General features: G+C 41.9%; 2 protein-coding genes across 7 annotated transcripts in view; one reads left to right on the top strand and one right to left on the bottom strand.

The window, feature by feature from the left end:
• Positions 1 to 1,527: 1,527 nt before the first annotated feature.
• Positions 1,528 to 4,266, bottom strand: neflb (neurofilament light chain b). Its single transcript, XM_065963586.1, is given in 6 exon segments — positions 1,528 to 2,155; positions 2,252 to 2,450; positions 2,452 to 2,701; positions 2,798 to 2,922; positions 3,116 to 3,135; positions 3,138 to 4,266. Coding segments are annotated over 6 exon segments (1,896 nt in total). The 5' UTR covers positions 4,252 to 4,266; the 3' UTR covers positions 1,528 to 1,967.
• Positions 4,267 to 6,126: 1,860 nt separating this feature from the next.
• Positions 6,127 to 20,062, top strand: part of cabin1 (calcineurin binding protein 1) — a 47,287-nt gene continuing 33,351 nt past the window's right edge. For 2 of the 6 annotated variants that reach the window (XM_020631055.3, XM_065963579.1), the window contains exons 1-27: positions 6,127 to 6,283; positions 6,822 to 6,878; positions 7,032 to 7,124; positions 7,237 to 7,350; positions 7,982 to 8,116; positions 8,261 to 8,441; positions 9,603 to 9,732; positions 9,810 to 9,959; positions 10,298 to 10,605; positions 10,729 to 10,912; positions 10,995 to 11,128; positions 11,221 to 11,438; positions 11,660 to 11,732; positions 12,046 to 12,233; positions 12,319 to 12,456; positions 13,810 to 13,998; positions 14,095 to 14,337; positions 14,450 to 14,603; positions 14,701 to 14,816; positions 15,041 to 15,202; positions 16,233 to 16,439; positions 16,576 to 16,721; positions 16,907 to 17,168; positions 17,424 to 17,594; positions 18,271 to 18,360; positions 18,498 to 18,658; positions 18,753 to 18,847. In XM_020631055.3, coding sequence (XP_020486711.1) covers positions 6,876 to 6,878; positions 7,032 to 7,124; positions 7,237 to 7,350; positions 7,982 to 8,116; positions 8,261 to 8,441; positions 9,603 to 9,732; positions 9,810 to 9,959; positions 10,298 to 10,605; positions 10,729 to 10,912; positions 10,995 to 11,128; positions 11,221 to 11,438; positions 11,660 to 11,732; positions 12,046 to 12,233; positions 12,319 to 12,456; positions 13,810 to 13,998; positions 14,095 to 14,337; positions 14,450 to 14,603; positions 14,701 to 14,816; positions 15,041 to 15,202; positions 16,233 to 16,439; positions 16,576 to 16,721; positions 16,907 to 17,168; positions 17,424 to 17,594; positions 18,271 to 18,360; positions 18,498 to 18,658; positions 18,753 to 18,847 — 4,045 coding nt within the window. In that variant the 5' untranslated portion in view covers positions 6,127 to 6,283; positions 6,822 to 6,875. Of the gene's footprint in view, positions 6,284 to 6,634; positions 6,879 to 7,031; positions 7,125 to 7,236; positions 7,351 to 7,981; positions 8,117 to 8,260; positions 8,442 to 9,602; positions 9,733 to 9,809; positions 9,960 to 10,297; positions 10,606 to 10,728; positions 10,913 to 10,994; positions 11,129 to 11,220; positions 11,439 to 11,659; positions 11,733 to 12,045; positions 12,234 to 12,318; positions 12,457 to 13,809; positions 13,999 to 14,094; positions 14,338 to 14,449; positions 14,604 to 14,700; positions 14,817 to 15,040; positions 15,203 to 16,232; positions 16,440 to 16,575; positions 16,722 to 16,906; positions 17,169 to 17,423; positions 17,595 to 18,270; positions 18,361 to 18,497; positions 18,659 to 18,752; positions 18,962 to 20,062 lie in introns of those variants that run through there. The other 4 variants (XM_020631054.3, XM_020631051.3, XM_020631053.3 and 1 more) reach the window with 3 other exon arrangements.

Here is a 20,062-nt window from a genome sequence, read left to right as displayed (position 1 = left end):
TGGAGTGCTCCTTTGGACCGACACCATGAGAGCAGCAGAAGGAGAATAATGTAGTTTAGCCCAGGGCCGGGTGAAATAAGGACGAGGAGGATGGAGGAACAGAAGATGAAGATTACACACAGTTTTGGGGCATCGCTTTGACACATAAAAGATCAGCGAGAACATTCACCACATTTCCAGAAAGTGAAGTTAAGTGCATGCGATAAGAAGATGCAATATTTCAAAGACATGTCAGACACATCAAACAGAAGCTCCCACTTCACATCCACTCCTGTGTTGTCTAAATGCGTGTTTGAAGAGACGGTGAGGGATGGTGTGTGTGTGTGTGTGTTTAGAGATTCATTTGTGTGATTGCATCTGTGCAGATGCCTAAAGGAAGCCGCCGGTCTATCAACCTAAAAAGAAAAGCAGTCTGTCCTCTGTCAAGGTTTAATGCAATGAGATATTTCTCCTCTATCTCTCCATCCTCAATAAAATAATGAAATTGCTCCCCTTCTCTCCCCCTCTCTCTCCCCCCTCTGTCTTTCTCTCTTGCTGTCCCGCGTGAGTTGACACTTGGCCAGATTCTTTGGTGCAGTAGTCTAGCTGAGTCATAAAGGTTTCAGCTCGCCTTGATTCATGGACAGTGATGTGGATGAGGGTGAGGCAGCAGGAAAAACACCGGTGTCAGCTCACTGATCAAACAGAGACTGCATGAGAAGACCTGCTGACTGGATATAAAGACAAAAACACCACTGTAACTCATTCCTTATAAGGCCAGAGAAATCTAATGTGGCTTTATTGGTAGATTTTGTTAAAAATGTGTGGCGTAATACTGCCTGACATACTGTGATTTGTGTTGAAAGGAGAATGTTTCTTAATGCATTTTCTCTTCCAAGACTGGCTTGATGTCTTTTGCCAAAAAAAACAACTCAGACCTGCTGACTCTGCAGCAGCCGCCTCTTCCAATATGTTGTGGACTGGTTTGTCAATAATGATAGAAAGGACTCTCCTGCAGCCATCTTTGTTCTTTTCCATTAACCTGCATTGACATACAGTAAGAAAGGAGTATTTTTCAGACTAACAGACTTTTTAAACCTAGGCCGCCTCATTTGTTGCCTTATTTTTGAGTCTTAATCCTACATTTTCTTGCTATTTTTAAACTGTTTGTTCTTCGTTTTAATTAATATTTAAGAAAAAATATTGTTAGAATTTCATGGTTGTGTTTTCTAAGGTGTAAATAAATATTTAAATTGTTTCCTACTTTTTGTTCTGACCTCTCTGTGACCTGCCCTCTAAGGCACTTTGGGCAGCATGTTGGTGTGGAGGGTGTTATATAAATAAAGTTAAGTTGAGTAAATCATTTTGTTACAACCCCTAAATGAAAAATGATCCCGGGGCTAATTAGCAAGTTAAAGTATCCATCCATGCCTCTAAAAAGGAGTCACCGAGCATGAACTAGAGGATTTTATTTTAGCCATTTATTTGCAGTAAATGTTATTTGACACATAACTGCAAAAGAGGTTCAATGAAAATCCTGAAACCAGCTCTGGGTTGACAAGGCTTCAAGGCTTTATTAGAGTTCAACGCAGCACATCATGGACTTAAAGCACTCAGTGAGGACTGAAGTAAGGCATTTCAATCGGGTTATTGCACATACAGACAGTTTGTAGGCATGTATTGGTGAGAGTAAAGCACACAGGTGTTTGCAAAAACAAAACGTAAATCCCCAAGCAGAATCTCTTCTCCAGACCATCATCACTTCCTGCCTTAATCGAGGTTTAAATGAGCTTTTATATTGATTTGATTTCTTGCTGTTACATTGTACGCACATGCTGTGAGTCACTCTATCTGTCATACAGAGAATTTGTCAGGTTGTCTTCTGATTTCCATTTGGTTTGAATGAGAGAAATAGCTCTGTACTTATAGACACCAAAGGTTGACATCTTGAGCTATATGCTAGCAGGTATATGTTAAAGCTCTCAAATTTAAACATTTTTAACTGATGTTTTTTCTTTATCCTCTTCAGCCACCTCCTCTTCTTGTTTTTCAGATTCGCCATCTCCCTTCTCGCCCTTTTCTTCCTCCTCCTGCTCAGCATCCTCCTCTTCTTGTTTGGAGCTCTCCTCTCCACCTTCCTCCTCATCTCCTTTTTCTCCATCATCTGCTTCGCCCTCTTCAATTAAGAAAAAACATGTAATGGAGGATAAAAAGGAATAATATATTACCAACACATGTGTGTACATTAATTAAACACGATGGCCACGCTTACCTTCTCCATCTGCTCCCTCCTCTCCCTCTTCTTGATCTCCCTCCTCCTTTTCTTCCGCCTCTTTCTTCTCCTCTTCCTCCCCTTCTTCTCCCTGATCCTCGCCTTCCTCTTCCTCTTCCTTCTCCTTCTCTTCTCCCTGCTTCTCCTCCTCTTCTTCCTCCGCCTTATCTTCCTCTTCCACCTGCTCCTCCTTTTCCTGCCTCCTCCTCCTCTTCAAGAGGGCTGGCCTCGGCCTGCTGTGCTTGACTGGCAGATATTGTCTCCTCTGTTGGGAGTGATGAAGTGTACAAGCGAGAGCTCAGCAGATATGAAGGGGCAGAGCTCAGCTGAGACTGCAGGGAGAACTGTGTTCTTCCGTAGGACGGAGCAGAGTACAAGGCCGGGGAGTAAACGTTGACAGACCCCGGTCCTGCCAAGTTCAAACGGTTCTCTTCTCCTTCAAGGAGCTTCCTAACAGAATGAAACACACAAAACAAATGCATGATGTACTAAAGTAACAGTGTTTGTATTAATTTAAATCCCACTGCATTGTAAATACACACACACCTGTAGGCTGCAATTTCAATATCCAAGGCCATCTTCACATTCAAGAGGTCTTGGTAATCTTTCAAGTAGCGAGCCATGTCATTCTTGTTTGCTCTCAACTCGTCCTCCAGTTCACTTATTGTATCCTGCAGGGAAAAGAAAATGTGTTACTGGCACACCCTTGGCTGAATGAACAATGCAGCTCAACTTATCTTCTGGGTATCATTTGGTACTTAATAAATGATATCTAAATCGCAAAGCACTGTCATTTTTGGTTTGAAGAAGGGACAGAGATATTTGCAACCTGGTTATTTATTCAAGTGTTTGTCGGTTGCTCACCTGCATACCAGAGATCTCCCACTCTGTTTCTCCTCCACGTCCTGGAGTTGTTTTTCTAGAGCTTGATTCATCTCCCTGCAGGCATCAATCTCAAGCGTTCTGCCTTTAAGGAGCCGGCGATATTCTCCTGCTTCATCTTTGGCGTTACGAGCACTTTCTGTGTTGCGAGCAGCTCCCACCGTCATCCCATTCATCTTGCTGCTGAACCACTCCTCGGCTGATTGTAGGTTGTGTTGGGCCAGCTTCTCGTACTGTGCTCTGATGTCACGGAGGGCAGTGGAGAGGTCAGGTTTGGCGACCTCCATCTCCACTGACACCTGTGCACTGTACTGAATTTGGGCCTGCAGCTCTGCAATCTCACTCTCACAGAGGCGTTTCAGGAAGGCCAGCTCATCCAGCAGGGTCCCCACTCTTTTCTCCAGCTCAGCCTGGCCAATGGCAGCATCATCTGCTCCCTTCCTGGCATCCATGAGCCTGCCCTCTGCGTCCGCTCTGCCCAGCACCTCATCCTCATAGCGCTTTTGCAGGTTCCTCAACACGTCCTCCATCTCATCCCGGTGGTACTGGGCAGCTTGCTTCTCATGGCGGGCCTCTTCCACAGCAGAGCGGAGCTGACGGATCTCATGCTCATACAGGCCCCGGATGTTGGAGGGCTCAGCCTGCCTCTGCCTAAGAAGCAGGAGTTCAGTCTCCAGCAACTTGTTCTGCTGCTCTAGCTCATGGACTCTGTCAATGAAGCTTGCAAAGCGGTCATTCAGGTTCTGCAGCTCAGCCTTCTCCTGGGTTCTTATGGATTTAAACTCAGAGCTGACCTGGGCTGCTTGGTCAAGGCGGAGCTCGGTTGCAGCTGAAGACACAGGAGCAGAAAGCACAGAGGAGTAGCTGGAGACGGCTCTGGTGTGTGTTGGATAACTTCTGCGGGAAGATGTATAGGAAGTTAGTGGTGCAGAGTGGCTGATGTAGGCAGACCTGGATCCTATTCCTCCACTAGAGCCATATCCTGAACTGCGCACAACAACCCTCTTCTTGTAAGTAGATGGAAAGTAGGAGTCAAAGCCGGAGGAAGCCATGACTTGAGAGACGGGATGCTCTATGTCGAGAAATGTAGCTGGGTTGACTGCATTGTGTATCTGCATTACGCAGGCTTTTATAGACCCAGTAATGATTGTGACGTAAGCTTTTTTTTCCGGCATGCTGACAGAAGGAATTGTTTATGGTGCCAGGCAGCCACTCTCAGCCAAGAGAGAGATGGGGTGGGGTGAGGATGAGCGTGAGGGGTTGAGGAGGCGGGGATAAACCCAGAAGCATCCAGGGACTGCAACAGACAGGGTCACTGAGGACATAATGGTATACTGTTACTTCTAAAAACTGCAGATTGTTAGAATTTGCAGCCACAAATCCTGGCACAGACATAATGCAATTTGCCATGTTACTGCATAAGCTGCCTGATGGAGAGAAAGGGGAGACAAATCTCCCTTTGCTTTGCAACATTTTGTATCATCTGTATGTTTTATTAAAAAAGAATATCAATGACTAATAACTGTCAAATGTCAAACTAAGCCAGTGAAGAGCAAAGCTGAAGTTCAAACAGTTAGTATAATATCCTGTTTATATATATATATACCATACAAGAAGAGGTTTTACATTATTATAGGATAAACGTTTGCCCCCTAGTGGTTGTCAGTATACAATGCAGGTTGGACATAAGAAATGCAGGCTATTAATTTATAACACAGACTGTATAAGAAATGATTTATGTTAAGCGTTTATCCTTTCCCCCTGATTTAGCCTACATTAGCTGAATATTTTATGAAGCCATAGCTCGGAGACTATGGTTTGGGGAAAATGTTCTACTTTTCTGAAAATACCAGGGTTGGTAAGAAATCCGGAGAAGATACTTGACTATTAAATAACAATGAGGTAAAGTGGTGTGCATTGATCACAACTTTTTTTCCCCAAAGAAATCAATATTTGCAGTTTCTTGAAATATTTGAAGATTTGTATTTGTAAGTTTAATTCCAATGATGACATTTTGTAGGCTTTATTTATTTTATCAGTTTATTTGTCAGGGACAATACATTTAGACATTGTTACATCTAATTAAGATGCAACCGATGCAATCTATCTAGGACTTCTAGCCAGGGCTCATTTGCAGTCCTTGTCCCTGGTTTTGGAAATTACATACAAACATGATACAATAGCACTGTAAAACAGACATAAAAACCACACCTACAGACTTAAATATTGCAGCAGACATAAGATAAGCAGCGACATAGATACATTAAAAACAAAGAGTAAAACACTCATGCATGCTGACAATAGATTGATGACAATGACTAAGCATCAGAATGAAGAACAATATCTGCAATAACAACTATGAACCATCAAAAAGACAAAAGAAGTCAAATATACTGTGCTATAATAAAACATTAGTGTTCACACAGGTTTTCCCATGTTTAAGCCATTGTTTCGCCTTGTTGTTAAAAGTTTAAAGTTAGTGTTAAATCACTCCTCCATATTTTCATTGAAAATAGTGTAAGCACAGAATAAAACATAAAGACAAGCAAAAATAAAATATTAAGCCTACATAGGAGCATCAAAAACAGAACTAAATTGATATTTTCAGGGTTTCACAAATGGTCAGTGTTTTATCCACTTTTCTTTCATAGGCTGTAAATATTGAGATAATAATTGGCTGTACTTCTGTTGTCTGTCTTCTATTTCTATTTTGACTAGTTGTATTTATTATTATTATTATTATTATTATTATTATTATTATTATTATATAGTAGACTACTTCCATACAAAATGAATAAATCAAGATTAATCATTTTTTACATTCACCTACAAGTGGACATTTTTATCAGTGAAGACGGTAGTCAGTGCTGTGAAGAAGAACTCATCATAAAACCTGTATCACAACATGTGATTGGTCAGAGAAATACACCCTCAGCATATTGACCAATGAGAAATGACTTTACTAATTGGCGGGTAGCAGTCTGTCAGGGTGCCGCTAACAACAACAAAGGATGGTGAATAAATGAAGTTTCAAACTTGCTTTTTAATTCATGGCCAGTCGTGACCGCTGTGTGTTTTTTTTTTTTTGGAGTTTAATGTCAACCTGCAGAAACAGTAAAGTTACTAATGTAGCTCAAAGCAGAGCAAACGGTAAGTAATCTGTTACACCCGGTGAAACACAAGCTAACACAAGCTAGCACAATGTGTCTGCTAAATGTAACCAGCTAGCTCAGACAACAATGCGAGCTTTATGTTCGCTCGTTAAGTTGCTAGCCTGCATGGATATATGCGCCACATCTTTTCAGAAATACTCGTTTTAGTCCACAACAAAGCTCTACACTGCAGCACCGCTGAGCTAAGTAAACAAGGCTAAATATTGAGTGGCATTGAGGTGAGGTTTAACAAGTCTATCTAAAGCCTCTGACAGTGTCTGGCTACATCTGGCTGTCTGGCTTTTTTTTCCCGTCTGGTTAGGGTTTATTTAGCATGAACAGCTGCTACATCTGCACTTGACATTTTACAAATTGGAGAATAATGCAGACGTGGTTTTAAGGCAAACTGAATGTCTTTGTCTGGTGTGAGATGTAAAACATGTTTTTCTATGTGAAATATTATATACGATCTATAAATGGTTGTCTTGCCTGCTTTTGTCTTTCTGTCTTTGCTCGGTTCCCATCCTTTTCTATAGATCCACTCAAAAGCTGTAAACTGTGAATGAGAGGTCTGCTTTTCATATAATAAAATGGTAAGCCCTTTATTTGTTTATGTGCATCTTTGGTTTCTGTTTTAGATTCAATACCGACTTTAGACCGACTGTAAAGCTATTCCTATGTCACCAGCTGAGTTGCAAATTTGCTTGCTAGATGGTTGTCTCCTTTTTTTGTGTTTATCTTCCCAGATTCGTATAGCAGCACTAAATGCTGCTTCGACTGCTGCAGACGAGTCCCAAGATCCCCTGAGAAGAAACAAGAGTCAGACAAAAGAGGCTCAGGTACAGACTATACGTAGATACATTCAAAATATAAGGTCTGTCTGCTGACTCACATATTTTCCTCTGTAGATCTTAAGAAGTTGCCTGTGTTGTCTTTTATTTCTATCCACAGGAAGCAGAGGCATTTGCTTTATACCACAAAGCTTTGGATCTGCAAAAACATGACAAATTTGAGGAGTCTGCCAAGGCCTATCATGAGCTTCTTAAAACCCCGCTGCTTAAAGAGGTTAATCACACAGAATACGTTCCTGTCTAGCTTGTCAAATATATGTTTTGGAAGAACATCCAAACGACAGTTTATCTGACATATCTTACTTCGATCTTGGGACCATCACGTTTACGAGTAAAAGCCTGAATCTGATTCAGACTAGTGTTGCACACCTATACAAGTATCGCTTTACCCAACTGTTCAAAGGGATACGATGCCACCTTTTAATAATACCATCACGTCTTGTTTTTCAAAGCATCTTTTCGATAGACTTGACTTGTTTAAGGAATTCAAAGAGTGACATGTTGTTTAATGATTGTGATGAATAACATAATTAAATGCCCACATACAAACAGAGCAGAGACCTCCGTTTGGTAGGAGGGTTTTTTCTTCTTGTTTGAGTTCAGTCTACTTTAGTGCACCACTGTGTGCAGGCGAGTGATCCTGGGTTTGAGCTTCTATAATCACAAAATGCAAGACCTACAGTTACTGACATTTGTGTGTATTATTTTTCTAGGCTATCAAACTGAATTATTAAACTGTTGAAACTAGTATTGTGATGGCTCAAATACTGCCCACATACAGGAGAAGAATCTATGTTTATCACAAGCTGTTAATACCAAAGTGAATGTTTTCTCTATTGCTTTAGGCTTTGCCCTCAGACGATCAGAGAGTGGGTCTCAAGCACCCCGGACTGATGTTGAAATATTCCACTTTCAAAAACTTGGCTAGTATGTCTGCATCACGGGAGGACCTGGAGACGGCTATGGAGTTCTATTTAGAGGTAAAACAGTAAAACGTTGCTACTTTATTTTCTCTCTTGACGTTGTTCTTATGCGTGGAACTGGATTTGTCTTTTATTGAACATTTATAATACTGTGCTGAGTGTGGATCACTTACTGTATGTTGTGTTTTGTTATTTTCTTAGGCAGTGATATTGGATTCCACTGACGTCAACATGTGGTACAAAATTGGTCAGGTCGCTGTACGACTGGTTCGGATTCCCCTGGCCCGGCATGCCTTTGAGGAGGGATTGAACTGTAACTCAGACCACTGGCCCTGCTTGGACAATCTCATAACTATGCTCTACACACTCAGCGACTACACCTGTATGTAATACATCATCGTAGGCTCTTGACTCTCTGATCTCATTCTCATGCACATGCACTCCTGTAAATATCTAGATCTTTTTAGGAGGACTGTTCCTGAAATTCTCTTCACCTAGCTGTTCACATACACACCTCACAGTGGGACAGTATTCCTGTTGGGCTGGAAGGGGGCGGGGTCTCCTGAGGAATAGAATAGAATAGAATTACTTTATTGATCCCAAACTGGGAAATTGTGGCGTTACAGCAGCAGGTTATCCAAATACACAATATGAGTAAAAAAACACAATGTTAGCAAAACTAAACACAATATAATATTAAATACAAAGTAAACAAGTTCTAAAAATATAAAAACTAAGAATGTGAATATATACAACCAGGATTTAACTAAGCATTACTAGTCTTAAATAGAAAGATTGAATATGGAAGATTGAATGTAAATGTGCAAAAACAGAGTAGTTAAAGTGCATGAGTGTAGACATATTATCAGCAGAAACTATACAATATAACGGTGAGTAGACAGACAAATGAAGTGAACATGAGTGCAGGGATAATTTATAAATTGAACATGTGCAGAACAGATTACAGTATGGAGAGACAGATATTATCATGATGACAGTTCTCTGCTCGCATGAGGTGAGCTGTTGTACAGAGTTATGGCCTTCGGTAAGAAAGATTTCTTGTATCTGTCCTTGTGACAGCAGAGTTGTATCAGTCAAATGTGGATAAAGTCACATAGTCTGCTATAATTAGAATATTTGCCTTTATATCAATGCTATATGTAGTTCAACGGAAAAACAGTATCAAAAAAAGAGTGGAGAAGAACCAAGTGGTGAACAGAAAACATACAGCAGTTTGATTACTGATTACTTTGATTAGTGTATGGAGATCGTAGCAGTTGCGTGCAAACAGTTTATACGCCGTGCACCGCTTACGGGATGTATACGTCACCGCCCCCTCACACTCACTCAAGGTGAATTCTCGTGATTATATCCTGCTGCTTTCTCAAATCCGCTCACTCAGACTTTCTGCGGAAATATGCCAGGAGTCTGGCAGCAGAAACTCCAGATAACGTCAGAGCGAAAAATGTGATTATTTGCGTTCACACATACATCTCCTGGAGATAGAATGATCATTGACTGTCATCTGTATACGTTTCCCCAGGCTGTTTATACTTCATTGCCAAAGCCCTAGAGAAGGATCACTGTTACACCAAAGGTCTGGTGTTAAAGGAGAAAATCTTCAAGGAGCAGCCCTGTCTGAAGAGGGACACCATGCAGATGTTCACGAAATGGTGATACAGCCACTTCACTTTTTATTGCTCGTCTAGCTGCAGCTCCATGCTCACCGATGTGCTCCTGTCGATTGCAGTGATATGTCTATTCACTACGTTGAAGTGGAGAAGGAGGAATGGGACTCCATTGTCGAAGAGGCGATGGACATACGTAGGCGCAGACAAGCTCTCTCTCAGTGTGAACCAAAACCTGACCTAGTCCTCATTCAGCCAATCCACTGCTTCTCGTGAGTACTCTTCCTCTAAGAATTGTTTTTTCCTTCTGTTCATCAGATAACCACTTCAAAAAAACAACCGGTTAGAATAATCTTTCATTTTTTTATCTCTTAGGATATACCTATCGTACACATTTGGAACTTTGTTTCAAAGCTTGAAAACACAGGAAGGGGATTAAGAATGATTGGTAGAGATCAACTGACAATGAGATCAAAGTTTTCCTAGATAGATTTGTGCAAACCCTGGGGGGATTAAATTTTTGATTTTCACCCTTTAAAAAAAGAAAAAAAGCTTTACACTGACATCTCCTTTTCAGTCTATCTGAGCTGTGATGGTTTTTGTATTTCAGTTGGAAGAACGTGGGTGAGAGCCTTCTTGCAATGTACAAACATCAGACCACTTGCGAGCCCCCGCGTCCAAGTCTCGGTCGTAGGATTGACTTGTCTGAGTACCGTGACCCAAACTCCCTCCAGAATCTTCCCCAACCCAGCAGCCCGGTCACTGTGGTCCAGACCACTGTGTTGAGCAGCAGCCCCAGTTCATCCCTGCCACCAACGGCCCTTGCCGAGCCCCCAGTGCTCCCCCAACCCATAATTCAGCCTCAGATTACAACCAGCCAGACCACCGTGGAGATCACCACTTCTGCCCCCCCTGCTGGTAAATTGCTCATGTAGAGAATTTAGCTCTCCTGCATTTATCATCAACTGTTAATGCATCTGGGTAACCACATTCAGTAAGACTGCATTTTTGTTATTATCTCGTTTCCCTGTTGTATGTTAGCAGCTCCAGCAATGGACGTGTCACTGTCAGACAAAGTGAAGAAAGCAGCTCCGAAAAGGAAACGTGCGTCCGAAGATAGTGGCGAAACAGCCAAGCGACGATCTGCACGGGTTCGAAACACAAAGTGCAAGAAGGAGGAGAAGATTGATTTCCAGGAGCTGCTCTATAAATACCTCCCGTCCAGGTAGCTTTGACTCAATCTCACATATAGAATAAACATTGCAAAAACACATTGGTCCAGGAACTGTTTTACTGGTCTGTTTTAGGCTGAGGAAGTTTGATCCTGATAATGATGAAGAGAGTCTGAGTAATCTGGAGACCCAGTGTGACAGGAAGGAGGACTTACAGCCTCTGCATGGGAGTGGTGTACCTGTTGACTCAGTTGTGTACATGGAATCTGGTGTGTAATGCTTTGTATATATATAAATACATGTACTATACACTGCTGTGCCATATTTCTGTCACATTAAAAAACTGTGCTTCCCTCTGTAGAACAAACCGATGTCCACAACTTCCTGCTTAATAACATGAGCAATGGCGGCATACTAGAATTGATGATGCGCTATCTGAAGGCAGTGGGTCAGAAGTTCCTGGAGGGGTGGCCTCGAGGGCTGACTGCCGTGGTGCTGGAAGTCTATCAAAACTGGAGGAAGCACAGCTGTGGTCTTCCTAACCCTCTGCTCCGGGACTGCAGCAACCAACATATCCGGGTAAGTGACAAATCAGCTGGTTCTTCTCTTGATAACTAGAATCTAAAATAGATTGCACACACGTTGTTGGTAAAGATTGATTCTCTTAAAGTCAGAGACTCTCGACTGAATAATCAACTTGTTGAAAAATGTAATAAATGAGTTTTTTCACCAGAATAGGCCTCTTCTTTTTTTCAGACACAGTGACCTGTAATTGATTATTTTATCTTCTACCTGTACAGGACATGTTGACGATGAGCTTAGCGTGCATGGAGTTGCACTTGGAGCAGAGGTTACACAACAAAGGAAAGATGGGTAGGTATTAGTGAGCTCTCTGTCGTAAATTCTGATCTGATTTTAGCATTAATAAAGAGGGCGGCATTATATGAGTCTTTGTCCCAGACGGGTGCAGCTATGTTTGCCGTATATTCCATGAGTCAAGTGTCATGTCTCAACCAACACTGACTGAAATACATTTTCTTGTTGCTGATTTTGCCTTTTAATATTTGTCCTGATTGGCCTAAAGGGGGCACTGCAGCATACAAATTACATGAAATATTTTAAATGAATTTGTGGGAACAACATTTTTAGTCTTGGCTTGTAGTGATACATTTTTTTTTCTGTCAAGTGTCTCCAAGAAGAAGCAGCATTGGTCCCAGTAGTGATGCAGCTGAGTCAGAATTCCCTGGTCAGCACTTCGAGGGGGACTTGTTTATCCTGGCTTTAGGTTCATCCCAGAAAGAAATCTTTGAGGAAGACTGGGTGGATGTCATGGTGCGAGTCTACTGGCTCAAAGCTCGGTTCTTGGCCCTGCAGGTACAGATTTTTTAAAATCATGAATCGTTTCGACTCACCTCAGCCAGATGTGACTTCTGAATCTGTCATTTTTGTCTTCTGCCAGGGAGATATGGAGTCAGCCCAGGAGAGCTATGATGTCTGTACAGGCCTGTTGCAGAGCAAACCAAAGAGCCCAGAAGGGAAACCGTACACTATAAATCTGCCAAATCTACGTGTGGATGCAGCAGTCTCGGTGGAGGAGGTGAGTGCAGTGTCTTCCAAAATGTACATCTTTAATTTATATAAACACATGTCTCAACATACCATTAATGCTCATTTTAACAATAACATTTCCTTAATGGTTCACGAGTTAGAAAAGGAAAATATTGCATTCCATTCCATACTAAGTGATTGCAATGGTATGGTAAGGGCCGAATCCACAAAAGGATTACGCTGGTTCGGCGATGTTAAACCTGTGTAATGAACGAAAGATAGCGTGGAATCCACAAAGAACCCACAAAGGGTGAAATGCATGCAAACTGCGCTGCCGAGCAGATAGCGTCCTGGGTGCGCCTGCCACATTTGCATTTATGTAATTTAGGGAATATTCAAAAATTTGGTGCAAAATATCCCCCTTCATATTCATATAAGCCTTGTCATGCATACCATCTCATCCACAAAGAACAGCACTAGTTGCTAAAGGCAGTTGAAGTTGTGCTATTTAACACGATTTAGATCTGTGTGTTAAATTGCTGCAATTTCTCTTTCTCTCTTTTTTTCTCTCTCTCTCTGCTCACTCAAATAAACGCAATAGGACGGCACATTAAACTCAGCTTGTGGTTGAGTGGCGCAGCATTTATTAGAGATCACGCACACAACCTTTCCAGTGATCCGGAACACAATTCTGTTTGACTTTAAAATAAATTATCTGTTAAAGTCTGTATAGCTTACTATGACTATTATTAAAATAATCAGGGTAGAAAATACATCCTGGGCTGTCAGCGATATGTCACGTCATCCAAATCTGTAGAGAGGTTTGGAGCCGTTACGAACGAGGATGCAAGTATTTAGTTTCCCAGAGTTTCCCTTGCTTGCTTCATTCAGAGAGGAAGCTTTGTTCTAAACAGTGAACACAATTTTACATATTTCAAGTCTGAAGAAGCAGAGTGGGATTTTCTGGCACAACTTGAACAGCTACCAAGGTGCATGAAGAGTGAAAGGCTAGAAAAGGCCATTAACACATGAAGATCAATTATATTAACAAATCAGATGTAATTTGTTAATAAAGTTGCTCTTCATGCTACATTAGTTTCTTGAGCTTTTTGACCTCTTCATGACATTTTTCAAGTTAGGCATCAAAATAAACCTTGACAAAGGTTGTGGATAGGGTGCTAAAACAGGGCAGATTGTGGGTGCTATGTTTGCACAATCCATGGTGCTGTTAGCGGGCCCAATCCATTCTTAGTGGATCTGGCCCTAAGTAGTCAAATAATTGTAATACTACATAATAAGAAATAAAAAATAAAAATAAAAACTTTTAGCAAGTCACTCAAATGGATTCCTACTGTTTGTGAATGTGGATTTATTTTGGCTTTCCTCTTTCCCCACGGGGCAGATCGACAAAAGGCTGATGTCTCTGGAGCGTTGTCAGTCTTTGGAGGAGATCCAGCGTCTCTTTGAATCTGCAGACTACGAGTCTGTGTGGCGTCTGCTGCAGCCCACTCTTAATTATGGCAGCAGGAGTAAACCTCTGGAGTTTGTGAGCTCAGCACCAGAGCGGCCTGCTCAGCTGATGCTGCTGCAGGTTAGATATGCTTCAACAGTATTGATCTTTGTGTCTTTTGAAAATGTGTGATGGGGGACCTTTTTTTGCCCTCTGACTTTTAACTGTCTGTTCCAGAACGCACTGTTGAAGCTTGAGGACTACCAGCAGTGTTTGGAGTGCAGCGAGCTGGCTCTTAATGAAGCTCTGCAGCAGCTCAACTCTGGTCCAAACAGCTCTCCCCCGAGTAAGGAGGAGTGGGTCAGGACCATTGGAAAGTTGTTGGATGGCATTGAGGTTTGCTTCACCAAAGACTTGGCACTTCTAAGCAATGTCCCACACTACTCTAGTTTGGCTCGTCTGGCAAACAACCTCATTCAGGTAAGAAGAAGCCGAAGAAGACACTGGTTTTCTTTAAGAAATAGTAGAACTAATGCAAAAATCTAAAACAATATGTCTTTTAATTTATTGTGTTGTAATTGTGTGTTTTCAGCTGATTGATCTCAGCATGAGTGTTTCCGACGACCCCAAGGAGCCATATTTCTTCTCGGTCCTGCCTTGGATTATCCTGTACCGCATTATCAAACACGAAGAGGCTGCTTTCGACTGTATGCTTCGACAGCATATTTCCGTAGGGGATGATGAAGGTTTGTTGACTTCTTGTTTTCATGCCTTCAGATTTCTTTATGTGTTCCTGTCATGGTGGTTGTTACACCCAGTGACCTTATCAAGTCTCACTTTCAGATGACTCAGACACTCCCATGCTGCCTTCCTCCTTGATGCTTTTGAACACAGCCCATGAGTATCTAGGCCGGCGCTCCTCGTGCTGCTACTCCAATGGAGCACTCCTTAAGTTCTTTGTGAGTTTGTTTGCTTTGCACACTTCTTTTTTTGTTTTTAAAGAATGCCTTAGTATAATATGACATTTGAATGAGCAGCTTGTATTGATGCATTTTGATTTGGTTTGAAGTTCTGCCTCTGAAATATGGAATACAGCAACAGTGGAACTGATGTGTGTTGCTTTTTGTTAGTCTGGCTAAATAATTTGGACTATTTGAACAATTTAGTCTTGTGTTTTGTGTAGATTCAAGTTTTGGAAAAAGAGTTTGCAGCCTCATCCAGCACTGACACTCATCCCTACAAAGAGGAGTTGGAGATGGCCTTGGAGCAGTGCTTCTTCTGCCTGTATGCCTACCCCAGCAAAAAGAGCAAGGCCCGCTACCTGGAGGACCACTCATCCCCACAGGTCAGTCTCTTTGATTTATTCTGATATGACCTGTTGCCAGAGCTTGAATCAACACTGATCTCCAGAAGAACTTTATCCATCAAGTAAAACAGAATTCAAAAAACTATCCAACTTGAGCTCAGTTATCCTATTTTTCATCAAAATGTTATGTAACTTAAAATTTGGAACAAAAAAAACCCTCCATATGCGGCTAAGCTGGTATTTAGATAATGGCTAAATGGTGTTGAAGAGGCGGAGAACAAGTGAAGAGGTGGTGAAAATGCCTCAAGGCGTTGACTAATTGCTATGATTTCTCACCTGTATTGGCAAACCTACATAAGTGTTTGAACAGAAGCAGACTGCAGATGACGCATCCATGTGCCCTCAGTGACCCCCGCAACGCATCAGAAATCTGCTTCATCCATTTATGTTGTTTTGTTGCCTCAAAAGGTACACGTCTGCTATCATTGAAACAAATTGAGGCCGTGGAGTGGCGTTAATGGCATAATAGCATTCATTAACTGAGTGAGAAATGGGAACACATGGAGACATGCATACATCAGACCTGCAGCATTTATTTATGTTATTAAGCTTATCGTGGCCCTTTTCTGTCGTTGCAAAGCTATTTTCTCCTTATCTAAGGAATGCAAAGATGTTTGTTTAAACTTTTTTGCATACCTTTTGCTCTTTTGACTGTATACTGTGTTTTTTTTTATTTTTTATTTTTTTAAATTTTTTGCTATATTCAGATAATGTTGTAACTCTTAAAATATTCCAAAAAAACATGATCCCAGGATTGATTTGTGCCCCCGGGAGGCTTTGAGGATACAGTTTCTGGACTCTTGTGTTTTTGTAATGCATGCATCTGGCCACCAGATGGGTGTCATTCCCACAGCTCAGTGAAACAGACTGTTATAATCCAACACTACAGTGTTAAAGAAAAGTCCAAAGGAGAACCCAAACCACCACATTGATCTTGCACTGTGTATTACACTCGAATAAGATGGACTATGACGCTAATGTTTCCGGTGGAACAAATCTGTGTTTGCAGGTTGAGCTGCTGTGGTGTGATGCCCTCTTCATGTTCAAGTACTTCAAACCAAAGTCCCTCCCTGAGTTTGACAGCTATAAGACGAGCACAGTGTCTGCTGAATTAGCCAATCTGCTGAGGAGGTTTGCTGGCATCGCCCCAACCAGTGACACCCCCACCCTTACCATGGAGGAAGTGGCAGCCTACATCGAGTGCATGACAGAAAAGGTCAGTCAGGCTCACACTGAATGGGAATAACAATAGTTAGTCCGACATGTTGAAATGATTTACTTCATCTGCAGCTTTGTCACTGAGAATCATCATCATCATAATTAAAAACATGTTGAATTTTGATCTTATAAAGGCTCCGTGCCTTCCTGAGGGTAGTGCTCCTGCACCTGCGATCATTGATGAGATCTACTACCTGCTGGCTGATTACCATTTCAAGAACAAGGAGCAGTCAAAAGCCATCAAGTTCTATATGCATGACATATGCGTGTGTCCCAACAGGTAGCTCTTTCCTCTTTCCAAGTGTCAACACTAGTGCATGATACAGAAATCATCGTGGTTTGTTTTTTGTAATTTGTGAAGGTTATTGAACCCCATTTAATCTAAGAAAACGTACAAATACATCCTCACTTATTTTACGACTATATTTCCAAAAACCGACTTTACATGAAATCTGTATCTCTCAGGTTTGACTCCTGGGCAGGTATGGCTCTAGCTAGGGCCAGCCGCATCCAAGAGAAGCTCAACTCCAATGAGCTGAAGAGTGACGTTCCCATATGGAAACACTCCCAGGCAGTGCTCAACTGCTTTAAGAGGGCCCTGGAGATAGACAGCTCCAACCTGTCTCTGTGGATTGAGTACGGTACCATTTCATATGCGCTGCATTCATTTGCTTCACGGCAGCTCAAGCAGTGGCGCAACGAGCTCCCCCCAGAGGTGGTTAAACAGGTGAGAGACAAGTTGACATGAGCAGATAATGTTGTTGCTGCTCATCAGTTTTGTCCTGTCACTTCATGTTAAGTCTGCGTCTATGTCATATTTGCCATGTAAGAGTTAAACGGATGTCACATCCAGTTATTTAACTTGTTCCACATGTGAATTCGCTGAAGAGTAATTGATCTGTCGCCTTGAGCTACAGTCCTCATGAAGCCCCCACTGTGCGTGTTTGTGTCCCCGCGTGCTTGTCTGTGTGCGTTGTTTCAGATGGAAGAAAGGAGAGACTCCATGTTGGAGACGGCGTTCCAGTGTTTCCAGGGGGCTTCACGTTGTGAGTGTGACAGTGATGAAGAAGAGTGGCTCATTCACTACATGCTGGGGAAGATAGCAGAGAAACGCAAACAGTCTCCAGTGGAGTATCTGCAGCTTTACAAAAAGGTAAACAACTTCAGGTTATGAGTTTCACCTGATATTTAGCATTGGAAATCAGTCAAAGATGTGTTTAAAAAATCTACTCTGGATATTAATTAGTCTGGCATCACATAAAAATAGTCCAAAATCTTAATTGCTAAGATTTTCTTCCTCTTCAATTTGAGACATTGCGTCTAAAAACGCTGAAATGTGACCAAAGAATACCAAACATACCAAAGCAGAACATTTCTCCTTTAAATCAGAAAAGTAAGAAGGTAATTTTTGAATATAACATCTGAATAAAAAACCTTAGTGTAATTCATTTCAGTGATCCTTTGGTTGTAGGTTGACGGCAGACAATCTTCTTTCTCTCCATGGGGTTGTTTCATAATCCGCCTACAGAAACACATACCGCTGCCCTTCCACCCTCGCAAGATGTTTTTTTCCTGAGACAATGTACGGAGTTAGCCATGTCTCTGTTGTTCTGATTAGATGAGTGGAGGCAGATGGACCTGCATGAAACACGGTGTCATGGAGGTCAGCATGGACTGAGGAGAACAAGTGTGAACACTGCTAACCATGATTTCATCACACATCTTTGTCCTCTACTCCTTACTGCGCTCCTTCCCTTAATTTTACTTGTTTATTCATATTGCCAGATGATTGTGTTGAGTTGTTGCTTCTTTGCTCTTTATGTTTATAGGCAGCAAACTATCTGCATGAAGAAGCTGCCAGGTACCCCCGAAAAATTCATTACCATAATCCCCCCGACTTGGCCATGGAGGCCCTGGAGGTAAACTACCTGTGTCTGGAAGCTTGATAGTTCCATCTTGAGCCACATTGATTTTGTCATTAGTATTTAAAGACATTGTAAACATGATTGTGGACCATAAAATGTCTTATTCAAACCTTTTTTTTTTTTTTTTCTAGTTGCATTTTCGTCTCAGTGCTACCATGCTAAAGCTACTGGAGGGCGAGCAGCCTGATCTGGAACATGAGCTCTTGTTCAATTTGCTGGTTGAGGCTGCCACTGGGCCGTTTGCCAGGGGGGAAGAGAAGAGTATGCCGAGCATGCCCAGGTCCAATGAAAAGTAAGCCTCCGACATAAACCAGCAGGAATAACTAAAATGCATTAAACTACATGGCTGACCATTTCTGTCCAATGTTGTTCTCGGTCAATTGCAGGGAGAAACCGCCCTCCATGATGGATGAAGACTTAAACTCGTCTGTGTGCATAGGGAACACCCACAGCTCCTCCCTTCCGTCAGCTGCCACCCCAGGTCTCACATCCCCTCCTTACGTGGCCACGCCTTTTGACCACGATTACGCCAAACGCAAAACACTCCGACGGCAGCAGTGGCAGCAGCAGCGGCATGAGGAGCAGCAGGCTGATGGTACAGTCCCAGTCGTAGACGCTGTCTCAGGGGTTGGGCTCTTTGCCCCTTCGGCTCTGGGACAGGAAGCCCACTGGGGAGCGCTCAGATCGCTAATCACCATGCTTAATGGCTTCGGTTTCAGTTACAATGATCCCCTATGCACTGGGTGATTGGGATGTGGTGAAATGGGCAATATGGCTGCTGATTATTTGACTAATTTGCTATGCCTGACAAAGCAGCAGTGTTGGAACAAATGGATTTGAAGATTACATTTAGCAGAGAGCGTTAAGACCTCTGCGTGTATGAATGTGTAAATGTCTGTGTGATAGTGTGTGTGTGCGTGCTAAATTAACATCCATTTCTAGTCGCTGCTTTGAAATTTCGCTCCTTACCAACCATCTTGCCTCTCCTAGTATTTTACAATTGTTGCTTTGTTGTTCCCGAAGACGATGACATCAAGGAGAAATCTGTGCAGCATTGAAGGTCCCTGTGTCTTCAGCCTTAAGCAGCTGCTGGCGATTGGTAACACACCACACAAGCTGCTAATTCTCAGTGATCCTCATTGTTTCATCACTGTGTGTTATGTGCAGTTGGTTGAACAGTACGGTTTGCAATGAGAAGTTTGTGCCAGTTATAAGAAAGATACAGAAACTTAGAACAACGAATGAGCCAGAGTGTTTTAAAACAAGCAGCCTCAGACATGATCACATCTTCTAAAACATTCATAAGAAAGAATTTATTCAGTCAAATAGAAAATCAATGGAGGGTAGTCTAGTGTTCAGTGTTTACACATTAGGTGTCACTTTAAGACTGAAGGGATGATGTAATGTTTGTTTGAAACCAGTAAAATGCTTTCTCTTCCCTGCTTTGAATTTACAGACAAGAGAGAGCTGTGTGATTCCTTTTGTGAGCGGATAGAAAAAAGGACATTTGTCATTTTTAAAACACTAGTTGTGTGCATTGACGTGACAGATGAACATCATTAATTTAACTTACTGTATGTATACAGAAAAATTACATTTTTGCTATATGCACTTATATCGTATTTGTATAAAACTATGCCTGAGAAGGTGTTCTTGTTTCATAATATAAATGTAACTTTAACATATTTAGACATTA

This window comes from Labrus bergylta, chromosome 2 (genome assembly GCF_963930695.1).
Source record: "Labrus bergylta chromosome 2, fLabBer1.1, whole genome shotgun sequence".
NCBI lineage: Eukaryota > Metazoa > Chordata > Actinopteri > Labriformes > Labridae > Labrus > Labrus bergylta.
Note: the sequence above shows the minus strand (reverse complement) of the source record. Positions and strands in the feature narration are given on the sequence as shown.